Genomic DNA, 13,843 nt, shown 5'->3' on the forward strand with positions numbered 1-13,843 from the left:
CACAGTATATAAAACTCTTTATGTTAGTCCATACACTTTTTTCCTTAATTATTTAGAAATCATTCACAAATATATATTTTTAGAGAATACCATTATTAACATAATAATTACATATTTCATTGTTGATTTGAAATTTTTGATGGTAGAAAATTTGTAAAATTATGTAATTGCCTATAATTTTTTAGGCCTGTCCTTGATCCGATAAACAATGTTGTATAAGATTTTTGCCAATGGACAAATATTTCCGAAAAGGACATGAAGGTGGTGGGGTTGTTTCATAGCTGCCATCTAAAATGTTAGCCATAATGAAAGGATGGATGATAAATGGACAAAACTTAGTTATAATTTTATGAGGAAAAAAATATAAGTATATAAGTTTTATACATTGTTATTATATTATCTTTTATTCATATTTAAAAATTAAAAAAATCCAAATAAATAATAGATAATATAGTATATATATATATAAATCTTTATCTATACTATATATAAAGCCAAAACTTGAAATAACTTCTCTCGTCATGTGTTGTAATAATTATATTGTCATGTACTCATGTATATATAACTAATGCCGGCAAAGACGTTATTTAATCATTTATGTGTTGTCGGTATTAATTAATTAAACACCATACCCCGCGTCGCATGAGATCTGCTTTGCGTGTGGGCTCTTTTCCTTTCATTTCTAAGCAAAATCTTTCATATTTTGACATTTTCAACACCCATAGAAACCACAAATAGATTTCAAAGTGGGGTAATAAGAAAGCAAGGAAGCGAGAGAAAGTAAATATTCATTTACTTTTTTTATATTTTTCAATCTTATCAATTTACTTCCTCAAATCTTAAAAAAACTTATAATATTTATTAAAAATTTCAAATTTGATTAATTCAATTATTTTTAGCATGCTTATTTTACCACACTTAATATGAACTAATTTAACGATGCAATTAACAAAATCTATAACCAAAGTCTCACAACCCTTTGACATTTTAACATTGTCAACCACTAAATAAACAACCCATGTGGGGTGATCAGATTACAAGGGAGAAAGAGCACAAAACAAACAGTAAAAAAGTCAAAGAGCATAGAGATGCCAAATTGGCACACAGACTTGCTCCCTCTCTCAAAAAGAAAAGGACATTTATTTTATTATTATTTTAGTATTATCATGATATCCCAATTTTTTGAGTAAGGATGTAGCTGCCCCTTCCAATAAGTGTTGTTATTATGAATCGTTCTCTTGATATTTTGGTCATCCTAAGATATGATAAAATCTTATACTATTAGACTAACATCATGTTGGTTTATTTTATTATATATGTACAATATTATACACTAAATACTATTGTCTGGACTATTAAGCAAAATCTTGAGCCATTCCCACTACTGGTTGACATTTTGATATTGTCAACACCCTAAAAACCAAAACTGGTTTCCATCGAGGAGTGATAGGAACAGAAGAGAAATGCACAAATCAAACGGGACTTACTAAAAACTAAAAAGGGGCTAAGAGATAAGCATAGAGATGCCAAATTGCCATTCAGACACTCTCTCTTCCTAAAAAAGAAAAGGACCTTTATTTTATAAGTGTGGATCAATTTATTCTAATAGTAAGTTTTTTAAACTTACTTCCTATATGAGCGTCAATTTTATGAACATCTAATAATTTAAATCTACTTACTAATTCAAAATATTAAATTTTTTTAGAATTAATGGCTAGGACGAAGAGTAAGTGAATCCCTCCACAAAAATAAGGAATAACTAGGAAAAGAAAAATATAAATGCAATAATATATCAACAAAACAAAAAATAGACATGATCTTATAAAAAGAGCAAGAGATAATAATGAAATATTATGCACATATCACATTAAGATACAATAAGAGGTAACTTGATTATGATTATTCTAACTTAACGAGCGATTTTTCAAATTGGAGTTTGGTGAATATTCTTAAATAAATAGTTAAATATAACTAACCGTACAATGGTGAGAAAAGGAAGAAGGGCAACACGATTGTATTTTTTGTTATAAATTATTTCTCAACTTTTTATTTTTAAATCATTTCTCAATATTATATAATGGGTCTCCTTAATATAATTGACCTACACCATTCATATTAATATCCATTTTTCTTATCTCTCTCACTTGACTTGGTGAAATGTCCACTACATCTCTCTCTATATATCTTGTCTTTTCTCACTCATTACAATCTTATCATTTCTCTCTCGTCACAAAAAGTCAGCGCCTTTTTTTGTCTCTCTCTTTCTCAAAACAACACTGCAACAACAACAGACATTTTCAGAGGTTGTCTTTACCCTTATGGAGCAAGATTGGGATCTCTATGCCGTGGTAAGAGGCTGCTCCACCACTACCTCCACCACCACGACCACCGCGACCACCACCTCTTCTGCTTCTTCATCTAGTTTTGCCACTTGTTACAATCCTGCAGCATCTTCTTCTTGTGGCTTTTTTTCCCAACCATGTCAAAGTTTGTCCCTTTCAAACCCCTTTGAAGCAAAGAGTTCTTCTTCCATTGAAGAATTGCATGAACTTTGCAAGCCTTTCTTTCTCAAATCACACCCTCCACCTTCTTCATCTTCCTTCTCTTATTCTTCCTCTTCACCCAAATCAAGGCACACACAACAAAAACAACTTCCTCATCATTATGCTGATTCTGCCACCACCCCAAGATCTAAAAGAAGGTAAATTTATCTTTTTCTTTTCACAATTGAAATGGAATCAGATACCCTTTTAAAAAAGATATTGAATTTTAGCCTTGCTATAACACTTAAAAAACATTACTTTAATTGATTATTTGCACTAAGCTACTATTTTCATACTTTATGTAAAAAAAATCATGCCTTTGCTTGATGATCTGTGTGTGAAAAGTTAAAGCATGTTTTTTCTCAAAAACCATACTCTCAAAATGCATGTTTTTCTTTTGACAATTGAAGGGGAACAAGGTACCCTTCAAAACCAAAAAAGAAAAAGATTATTGAATTTAGGATTGCTATAACTCTTAAAAACCATGCCTTTGAGTGATGATTTGTTTATGAAAATTAAAAATGCATGCTTTTTCCAATTACAGGAAAAATCAACTTAAGAAAGTTTGTCAAGTAGCAGCTGAGAATCTCTCCTCAGATATTTGGGCATGGAGGAAATATGGGCAGAAACCAATTAAAGGGTCACCATATCCAAGGTTAGAACTTAGATTTCAAAATTTTGTTAACTTTTTTCATAGAACTTAGTAAACAAATAAAGGTAAAGTTTTGAACTCGTCCCGTGGGTAAGGAATTAATACATTTCGGGATGTAAGACTGTCTCTCCCAATAAGTGTCACTCATAGGAATAGAATCTTTGACCTTTTGGTTATCCAGAAAATCTAGTGGGGTCTTACACCACTAGACCAACACCTTGTTGGTTGAACTTTCTATTTTAACTAAGCATTGTTTCTTGTTGTTTGATTAATAGGGGATATTATAGATGCAGCAGCTCAAAAGGGTGTTTGGCAAGAAAACAAGTAGAGAGGAACAGATCTGAGCCAACAATGTTCATAGTGACATACACTGGAGAACACAACCACCCTGCTCCAAGTCATAGAAACTCTCTTGCTGGCTCCACTAGGCAGAAGCCACTGCCACAAGAAACAGCCACTGGTGAAGAATCTGACAAAGTGTGTGCAAAAACCACTTCTCCTGAGACATCAGGGGCAGAAGAAGAGGTTGAATTTGCAGCCCAGAGTGCAACAAAGTCAGAGAGCAAAGAGGATATTGAAGATTTGATGAATGATGATGAGGAAGAAAATGAATTTGGGTTGCCTGATATGGTGCTGAATGATGATTTCTTTGAAGGTTTAGATGAATTGACAGGGTCTATTGCATCACCTAATGGAGTTTGTTTTGGTGATCCTTTTCCAGCTAGTGTTTCTCTTCCTAGTTGAGTGGCCAATAATTGATTTTCATTACAAGAGAATAAGAACTTTTTTGGGTAGAGGAATTAATACTACATTTTAGAGTAATCTTGGTTAGATATGCTTTGTGAAGGGGAAGAAAAGTTCATCCCAAAGTATAGTTATTAGATAAATTAGACATTTATAACTTTGTTAATTGTTAGTCTTTTTTCTGTTAGTGTAAATCATCAATTCATATCAAAAGCTTTTCTATGTCCATGTTATTTGTTTAAGTTCATTGTATTTAAATTTAGTTGTGATAAAATAATCAGCACTTTGCATTGACTTTATTTTTTGGCATGATTAATATTGTGTGAATAAGGGTTCATAGTTGTTGAATAGATATTCCAATACTACTTATGCTCAATCACAAAAGTACTTCGACCCAACATAGTTATGGTCAAGTGGTGTAAGACTTTGTTCAACCTTCAAAATAATTGTAATATCAATAATTCAATTATTAGAAGTAATATTTGTTGGGAGAGATAATCACATATTTCAAAATGTATTAATTCCTTATTAAAACTCTCGATAATACTAAAAAAAAAACAATAGCACTTGTAGGCCCCTTTTTGACATGAGTGTTAAGGTAAGCGAGGAATTAGGTTCGAATGAAGCATATGCATTTTAATTTATGGAATGGTATCTGATTTTTCTGTGCTCTGTTTGTAAGAGGCAAAGTAATTCACGTCTGCCTCATGTACTCCCAAGGAAGAGCCACGTTAGTGTGAAGTTATTGTTCTTGGTTCACCAATTAGTTGTCACTTTTGTGCCATTTGCTTGGCTCCAAATAAAGCACAATGCATCTCATCCTTATTTTAATGTGTCAACTTGCCAAACTTGTCTCAGCTAGAGAGAAGGAAAAAATGAGAAAGGAACGTTGGGGAAGAAGCATATTAATAGAGAATAGAGAATAAAAAATGTATTTGTTAACCAGATTGGATCAATTTGTTTACATCTCGGAAAGTATTGAGTAACTACCATAATATATTAGAGAATAATGATTTATGTTTTGTGGTTGTTGTTATACCATTAAGCTTATATAACATGTAGATATATAACCTTTTACCTTTTATATTTATCCAAACTCATAACTTATATATTGCTTTATAGAAAAAATGTATGGTCTACTAGAACATAAGCCACAGAATAGGAAATGTATTTAGACAAATAACATCAATTCACTTATTTCAAAAGGAGTTTTAAATTTGATATAATAATTAATCATTCATACACTTGGATTAACTGTTGTTTTGGAACATGCTATTAATCAGCAAGAACCTTCCTGGTAACAATCACCCATCAGACATCAAGAAGAGTTGCAAGGCTCAGACCAATTTTTTCACCTAGTAAGCCTCAGAGAAAGCATTAATAATATAATACTGTAACAAATATAATACACAAAGTAGCTAATTTACATAACAAGACAAAAAATATGGACATGCAAACCGTTTGGCTTGCAGCCAAATAAGGAAAACTGATACACAGGTTCTGTGAAGGGATCACAAGATCCAGAAATAAATATTTATTCAGTTAATGCTAATCTCGACATTATTAGAAAGGAAGTAACATATAACAACAAAACCCAAACATTTATCCCACTAATTGGAGTAAGTCATAATGCTCATTGACAATTTCTAAATTTTTTTTTATCATTTTCCTTACTGTTTTTCTTAGTTTTCCTCGTAATTAACTGTAAAATTAAAGCCATATTTTGCTTATTTTCATATTTCATTCAACTTCATGAATTCTATGAGCTTTATTTCTCCGAATCGGTCTATTGCATATGATTAGTAGAACACTTAAAAAACACTCTAAAGTGTTTTACAGACTGCAATATCTATAAGAATGTTTTGTGAGTTTAGTTTTAGAAGAAGAGAGGGGAAAGAGGAAAGAGGAAAGAGGAAAGAGGAAGGTTTGGTTTGGTGTAACCTTCGCCTTTTATAATGTTTTTCAATTCATTCTTCACCATACATTCTCTCTCAACTTTCCTTATTTCCCCCATACTTCTCAAAATTTCTCTCCATTCATCACTTTATTTTTCAGAACAATAGTTTATGCTCATGTCTACTCTAAACATATAAGGACGTTTTACCAACTTTAAGGTAAAGAAACTATTGATGTTTATTACAATGTATATTAAAAGACGTTGGTATAGTAGTATAGAATCTCTTTGGATTCTCAAAAAGACCAAAAATATCAAAAGTTCGACTTTTGAGAGTGAAACTTATTAGGAGAGACAACTATACACCCCAAATAGATTAGTTCATCGTCAAAAAATGAGACAATATCCTGGGTATTAACAAAAAAATCATAAGTTATGGTCATGTGTATGACAAATATAAAATAAATGTCATGCTACTTAAAATGAAATGATTATCACTGCCTTTGCAATAATGCAAATGGACTAGCATGACTTACATGATATGTTCAAGGTTTCCCACAGAAAGTTGTGGCTTCTGTCAATAGCTAATCTGCATACACAATTAATTGTCAACTTATTGCATTTTAAAACTCTAAATGTAGCTCAAACATTTTCAAATATGATCATAATACTTTAGAAGATGATAATAAACATACATTTATTGAAAGGGTTGAGACTTGAGACTTGAGAGTAGTTTTTCATAATAGAAAGGGTTGACAATATCCATAGGCTGCAAATGTATCTAATGCTTGCCACACAGTGAAAGTTTCAAGCCTTGCAGTCATATATTGGAGAAGAATAAGTCTAAATAATTCATCTACCTCAAATAGATAAAAGAGCAGAAGAACCGCATGCAATTGAGACATTGAGTAACATTTAAAAATACTTTGTCCCAAGCAGCAATAATTACTAGTTGGCCATGTTCTGCAGGTTTCTAGCTATCTGAAACAGGAGCTTCATGGGAATGAAAGCAAGCAAAACCATAACAACACTAAGCATATAATGACAAAGATCATATACAAATTAATTGCAATATTCATCTTTATTCTTATCATTACGTGCATTATTACACCAATAGTTACATACATATCTCATGAGTTCTCCTCTTACATGGATGTTTCGGATCGTTCTTGAATTGGAAAACGTATACGATAAAAGTGTTGTGATTTTTGGGATTGTGAAGGTGGTAGGATGATGAATTCATACGAAAAACTAAAGGCTACTTGTTTATATTCCAATGACTATCGAAATTCATGAAGAAAAGAACAATCTATGGGTTTTGTTATCTTATAAGTTTTGGATAAAGATGTAATGTGAAGTTCATTTGTTGCAGTTAATTTTCACCAAACCTGGGAAAGAAATCCTATTAGTGCTCGAGCTGTCGAGTCATAAAAAATAGGATTAAAATCGATAGTTCAGTTGAAACATGTATTTTGAACAACAACACAAGAGAAGAAAGTCATTGGCTCCATTGCCAGATTGATTAGGCTCTTGGTTACCATATCAGAATACTCAAAATGATTTCACTCATGGGAAAGCATGCTTAGGTTAATGGAGATGACATTGATAGGAATTAGCAAGTTGAATCCTCTCAAGTGTCAGTTTATTTGGTATAGCTACGAGGCATTAAGTGTTAACATCTAAATTCAAACCTTCCACTTTCCCCTTTCATCTTTGAAAAAAGGAAAAAAAAAACTTTGCCTATATATAAGAAAATAAATGGGGAAAATGAAGAAAGTATATTAGCAAAAATACAAAAGTTCAATCGCATATATAATATTGTGTGAGATATACAAAACACGATTCACTATAGATCTGTAGTAAAAAAGATTATGTCAAAAACATGGAATGTTTGCTATGGTGTAGTAAACCAATCTTCATTGTCTAAAGAAGTCACACCATTAAGGAACAAATTCATTCTAATACATTTTATCACCATAGATCTGTAGACTGTGAATAATACTATTATCACATGAAAAATGGATTATTTGAAACATGTCTTCTTAAAATTTCATTCCTGTTGGTTTGATACCATAATATGTTTAATTGCCCATTAATGAAAATAAGATGATAAAAAGCCTCATTTATATTATTTCTTATTTTAATTACATTTTTATAGGTTATCTTTCTTTAATTGCCTTTTTCATTGCTTTGTGATTCAATGATTTATGCAAGAATAAAATTCTAAGGTGTTATACATATTAGGGTTCATATCAATGTTATGTGGAAAATTATATCTTCTGGATTGTGATGAATTTGAAGATGATTTCAATGCTCAGTGTTTCCTTCACTTTTAGAGTACTCAATGGCATAAAAATGATGTTGTTTATTAATGTGTTGTTACTATAACTTGCAACAATTCTAAATGACACGAAATAATACTTACTAGCTAAATCACGACCAGGTCGCTCTCTTTAAGACGTTTCATGAGACTATTCAAAATGTGCAAGCATACTATCAACCACGTCATCCCTAAGATAAAACAACCCACAATATGGCTACCAGTACCAATTATCGAAATTCACATACTCTGGTTACCCGTACCAATTCTTTCCCATAGTTTGACTATTAGTGTCAGTTCGTGAATTGCCCACAATTTGGTTGTTTGTGCCAATTCTTAGTACCATATAAAGAAATAGGGAGAAGTTTGTCGGAAATGCATCAACAAAAATAATGAGGGAGAAAGAAAAAGTTGAATGAAAACGCATTCAAATTGTGACAAGAAAATATGAAGGGATGATGCTTCTATTTATAACATGAGATTTTTTTCAAGTTCCTCATCTCTCCTATGTGGAACTTGAGAGTTATTTTTTCAAAAGTCTTCTATGTGAGACTTTAGAGTTTTTTAGATTTCACACCTAAAAGTTTCCACCAATGGCTTCCAACAAACCAAGTTCCAACAATCCCTCACTTGAAATTAAAAAATGAATTTCCGAGAATTTTTGTGATCTCAATAAGATTATGCATAAACAAAGGTGTCATGCGACTTGAACCTTTGCATAGTGAGTAAGATACCGATTTTACTAGAGTGACTCGTAGTCTTAAACTCTATCTCCAACATCAAACCACACACAACCTTTTCAAAGGTGTATTCTATAAAGCTCGTGCGTTAAAGGTCATGCACGTCTATCCCAATATAGTGAACACTCTAGAAATTTATACCCCTATATTTCATAGAAAGCGACACTCACTTCCACATTCACATAGGTGAGTCTATCAAGAGTACTCATGTAGCCTAGGTACTCCACTTCAATTGAAGTATAGATCTCATTAAGAGTTCAACTCATCCTTACATATACTGCAAGAATCATGCTTGTCATAATTTTATAGCATGTTAATTCTCATATCACTTCACCACTTGTTATTACCTCCAATAAGTTAGGCCGGGTTACTATCATGAGTGATCCTCGTTCTAAGGGCAAAATCACATACTCTTAGAAGTATTATTATGGACTTTCTCTCTAGCTAGTCCTTTTGTCAAAGGATCTGCTAAGTTATTATCAATGCATACATGATCCACTCTAACAGCTCCTGTAGTGAGTAACTCTCAAATGATTCTGAACTTATGACGTATTTGTCGCTTCTTATTGTCATAAAATCGGTTCTCAATTTTTGTAATAGTTGTGATACTATCACAATGAATCAACACAGATGGTATCAATTTTTCCTATAGGGGAATCTCTGCAAGCAAGCTTCTCAGCCAACTTGCTTCTTCACTAGCTGTTGCTAGTGCTATCATCTCAACTTCTTCAGTAGTGGATTGAGCTAAAATAGTTTGTTTCTTGTTAGACTCTAGATAGTCCATCTCATCATTTATGACTTCTTGTCACAAACCAGTATCCAAAGAAGTCAAAACTTCTTGGAGAGTTGATGGATTCTCATCCAATATATAGACCATATAATTAAGTTTATACTCTCTAGCAGTTGTTGCTCTCTTACTTCGTCTAGGTTCTATTTCAAACATTTCATTTGTATCATTATTTCTAATCACAAGTATGTGATTAGTTGATGTGTCCCTACTAATCCTCAATTTAAAAATGAATTTCTTTTCATTGAGTTAGACTTAATGATCATTTTTGCGTTAAAGTCATAAAACATGTACGCCTTGCTGTTTACAACATACTCATTGAATACTCATTCATAGGCTCTACTTGTGAGTTTAAGTCTCTAGGGGCATACCTTCATAAATGATTTCATGAGCAATTCTCTGTATCTCATTGGGCTGAGACTCTACTGATTTATCATCAGTCATCTCATATTTCAGGTAGCGGCTAAAAACATACTTTTTAGTCCCAACTTCCTTAGTATCATATCTCTTTTCAAGTGCACACTAAATTAATTTGGCAGATTTGTATAGGCTTCACTAATCATATATATCATTAGATAACCCATTTAGAATGAAATTCTTACAAAGGTAATTATTTTCATTTTGGAGAGCTATATCAATAGCCAATTTATCCTTATCTTCTTTTTCAACTTTTTTTCGACACCACTAGATATCATTTTTCAAAACGTGGATAAAGTTTCTCATAGTGAGTAAAACTTTCATCTTATGTTCCCACCTTTGAAATTTGTCCCATCAAACCGAAATGGTTTGATAAGGTCAAAGTTGTTCAGACCAGTAATATTATCCACGAATATCATTGCAGTAGAAACGTAGAAACGTCTTAATATTGTTGTTACCGTAACATGCAACAATTCTAAATGACACAAAATAATACTTATTGGTTGAGTCACGAACGATTCGCTTTCTTTAAGACGTTTTGTTACACTGCCCAAAATGTGCAAGCAATCAATCAACCACGCCGTCCCCAAGTTTAAATAACCCAGATCTTTGTTATTGAGTTCTTACTACATTGTAAGAACCAATCTCGAATACACCCACCACAATATGTCTACCAACACCAATTCTCAAAATTCCCACAATATGACTTCTTGTGCCAATTCCTGAAATTCCCACAATATGGCTATACGTGCCAATTCTTTTCTCTCAATTGATTACCAATGTTAGTTCTCGAAATGCACACAATTTGTGCCAATTCTTAGTACCACAGAAAGAAAGGGGAAGAAGTTTGTCGGAAATGCTTCGGCGGAAAATATGAGGGAGAAAGAAAAAGTTGAATGAAAGTGCATTCAACTGGGGACAAGAAAGTATGAAGGGAAGATGCTTCTACTTATAACATATGATTTTTTCCAAGTTCCTCATCTCTCCTATGTGGGACTTGGGAGTTGTTTTTCAAAACTCTTATATATTGGACTTGAAAGTTTTTTTTTATATTTCACCCTTAAATGTTCTCATTAATGACTTCCAATAAACCAAGTTCCAACATAATATTACTTGTTTGATCGAGTCATTCATCTTATTATATAAAAATATTATTTTCAAGATTGAAGATATTCAAAATAATATTAAGTAATAAAATTGAAGATGAATTTCTTGTAGATGACTATTTATACTAGAAAAGAAATTGATGAAACTTATACGTATGATTCAATTGTGAATTTATTCGAGTCTTTAAATGAAAGAAGAACAATATACTTTAAACGAAGTTAAATTTTTTAATATTTTTAATTTTAAAATTTAAATTATAATTAAATATTATTACACTTCTACGTTTTAGATCGAAATCATCATTGCTTGTGTTATGTGCTTGAATATTAGACAAAAAATTTCTTTATCAATCTTAATTCCCCTTATCTTTGTGCTTAAGCTCCACTCTTCTTTTTTATATATATATATATATATATAGTGATGATGCTATATGGTCGTGAGGGTGTACAAATGCACACCCGAAAACTTTTTGGAAAAAAATCTATATTATTTATAGAAACAAATATATATGCATTAGAATTGATTATGAAACCAAGGAATATCACGTGATCAACACAGAAGCTGCACTTCTCAAGGTTGGCGTATAGCTTCTCTTTCCTTAATATAAGCAAAACACTTTTTAGGTGTTCATAATGTTCATCAAGACTCTTGCTATATATTAGGATGTCATCGAAGTACACCACAACAAATTTTCCAAGGAAATCCCTTAGAACGTGGTTCATCAGCCTCATAAATGTGCTTGGCGCATTGGTTAAGCCAAAAGGCATTACCATCCACTCGTACAAGCCATATTTTGTTTTGAAGGCTGTTTTCCACTCATCCCCTTCTCTAATCCGAATTTGATGGTACCCACTCTTCAAATCCACTTTTGAGAAGATGCAGGCACCATGTAATTCCTCTAAGAGATCATCCAATCTAGGAATGGGATGTCTATATTTGACCGTGATGTTGTTCACGGCCCTACAGTCAGTGCACATCCTCCAGGCTCCATTTTTCTTTGGAACTAGGATGACTGGGACTGCACAAGGACTTAGACTTTCTTGAACCCAACCCTTGTGCATAAATTCCTCGACTTGTTTTTGAATTTCATTAGTCTCTTGAGGATTGCTCCTATAGGCAGGCCTATTGGGCAATGATGCACCAGGAATCAAGTCAATATGATGTTCAATGCCCCTTAAAGGTGGAAGTCCACTAGGGACTTCTTCAGGGAATACATCATTGAACTCATTCAAGAAGTCTTTCAAATTTTGAGGCATAGAAGCCTTATCAATAGCCGTGCTATTTAAGCAAAAACTTTGGCACAAAAGTAAGTACATGGGCTGCCTTGTGACTAGGGCATGCTTTACTTCACTTTTTGTGACAAAGTAGCTTTTCTTTTGATCCTTTCGATCATTCTTCTTGACTTGGCTAGAGACTAGTGTTTCAGCCGTGACCTCCTTTTTCTCTTGGTCAATCTTTTCTTTTAGCCTACGCTGATCATCACTCACTTGTTTTAAGGACAAGGGTGATAGGACCATTTTATGATTATTATGCATAAATGTGTACTTGTTAGTACGTCCTTCATGGGTAGCATTTTTATCATATTGCCATGGTCTTCCCAATAGCATATGGCTGGCCTCCATGTTAACCACATCACATAAGACTATGTCCTCATATTTTCCAATGGAAAAAGGGACCTCAACTTGCTTATTCACGACCATCTCCCCCACATCATTAAGCCATTGCAGCCTATATGGTGTTGGGTGTGCCTTGGTGATAAGCTTCAATTTAGACACCGTTCTTGTGCTAACCACGTTAGCACAACTTCCTCCATCAATGATGAGGGTACATATGTTACCTTGTACAAGGCAGCGAGCATGAAAAATGTTTTCTCTTTGACTTTCCTCATGATTTCGGTTTTGACTCCCAAGGAGCCTCCTAACCATGAGTAGGTCTCCATCGGGCATATTAAGATCACCCTCATTGTCATGTTCTTCATCACTAGCTGACTCAGATTGGGACTCAATGTCCCCATTTAGAACCATCATAGTTCTTCTTGTAGGGCATTGAGACGCAATATGGCCACGCCCCAAACATTTAAAACATTTTATATCACGGCTCCTTTGATTTGGATCAAGGGGCTGCTTACCTTGGGACTTGGTTGTCCCCACGGCTTCTTTAGAACTAGGGACAATTTCTTTTGTTGCATTGCCCTCCTTCTTGCTTTTGTCTTTCCAAGTATTTGGTGGATACTTGGTTGTTGAATTAGAGGAGTACTTAGACTTCCTCCTCTTGATTTGTTGCTCTACCTTGATGGCCTTTTGGACAAGGTCATCTAACTCAACATATGGTTGAAGCTCCACAATATCCTGAATTTCAGGGTTCAACCCATGTAGGAATCGAGCCATTGTAGCTTTTCGGTCCTCATGGAAGTTTGACCTAAGTAAGGCCAATTCCATCTCCTTGAAGTATTCCTCAACCGATTTGTTACCTTGAGTTAGTCTTTGCAATTTGTTATACACATCTCTTTGGTAGGAACTTGGAACAAACCTTCTCCTCATCACCCTCTTCATCTCCCCCCAAGTATTTACTACTTCCTCACCATACCTCCTCCTCTCCTTTTGGATCTGGTCCCACCACACCATAGCATATTCCTTAAA

At 33.4% G+C, this 13,843-nt stretch overlaps 1 protein-coding gene across 1 annotated transcript; it reads left to right on the forward strand.

Annotated features, from left to right (window-relative positions):
- Positions 1-2,112: 2,112 nt before the first annotated feature.
- LOC109336945 (WRKY transcription factor 22-like) lies at positions 2,113-4,238 on the forward strand. Its single transcript, XM_019573789.1, has 3 exons — positions 2,113-2,701; positions 3,088-3,198; positions 3,471-4,238. Exons 1-3 carry the CDS (start codon positions 2,319-2,321, stop codon positions 3,937-3,939), a joined length of 963 nt encoding a protein of 320 aa, XP_019429334.1. The 5' UTR covers positions 2,113-2,318; the 3' UTR covers positions 3,940-4,238.
- The last annotated feature ends 9,605 nt before the right edge of the window (positions 4,239-13,843 follow it).

Source organism: Lupinus angustifolius, unplaced genomic scaffold (genome assembly GCF_001865875.1).
Source record: "Lupinus angustifolius cultivar Tanjil unplaced genomic scaffold, LupAngTanjil_v1.0 Scaffold_1_486, whole genome shotgun sequence".
Lineage (NCBI taxonomy): Eukaryota > Viridiplantae > Streptophyta > Magnoliopsida > Fabales > Fabaceae > Lupinus > Lupinus angustifolius.

Excerpts from the sequence above, each read along its gene's own strand:
- LOC109336945 (XM_019573789.1), top strand. The coding sequence starts at position 2,319 with ATGGAGCAAGATTGGGATCTCTATGCCGTGGTAAGAGGCTGCTCCACC. Across the intron at positions 2,702-3,087 it reads ACCCCAAGATCTAAAAGAAG|GAAAAATCAACTTAAGAAAG; the intron begins GTAAATTTATCT and ends TTCCAATTACAG. Across the intron at positions 3,199-3,470 it reads AAAGGGTCACCATATCCAAG|GGGATATTATAGATGCAGCA; the intron begins GTTAGAACTTAG and ends TTTGATTAATAG.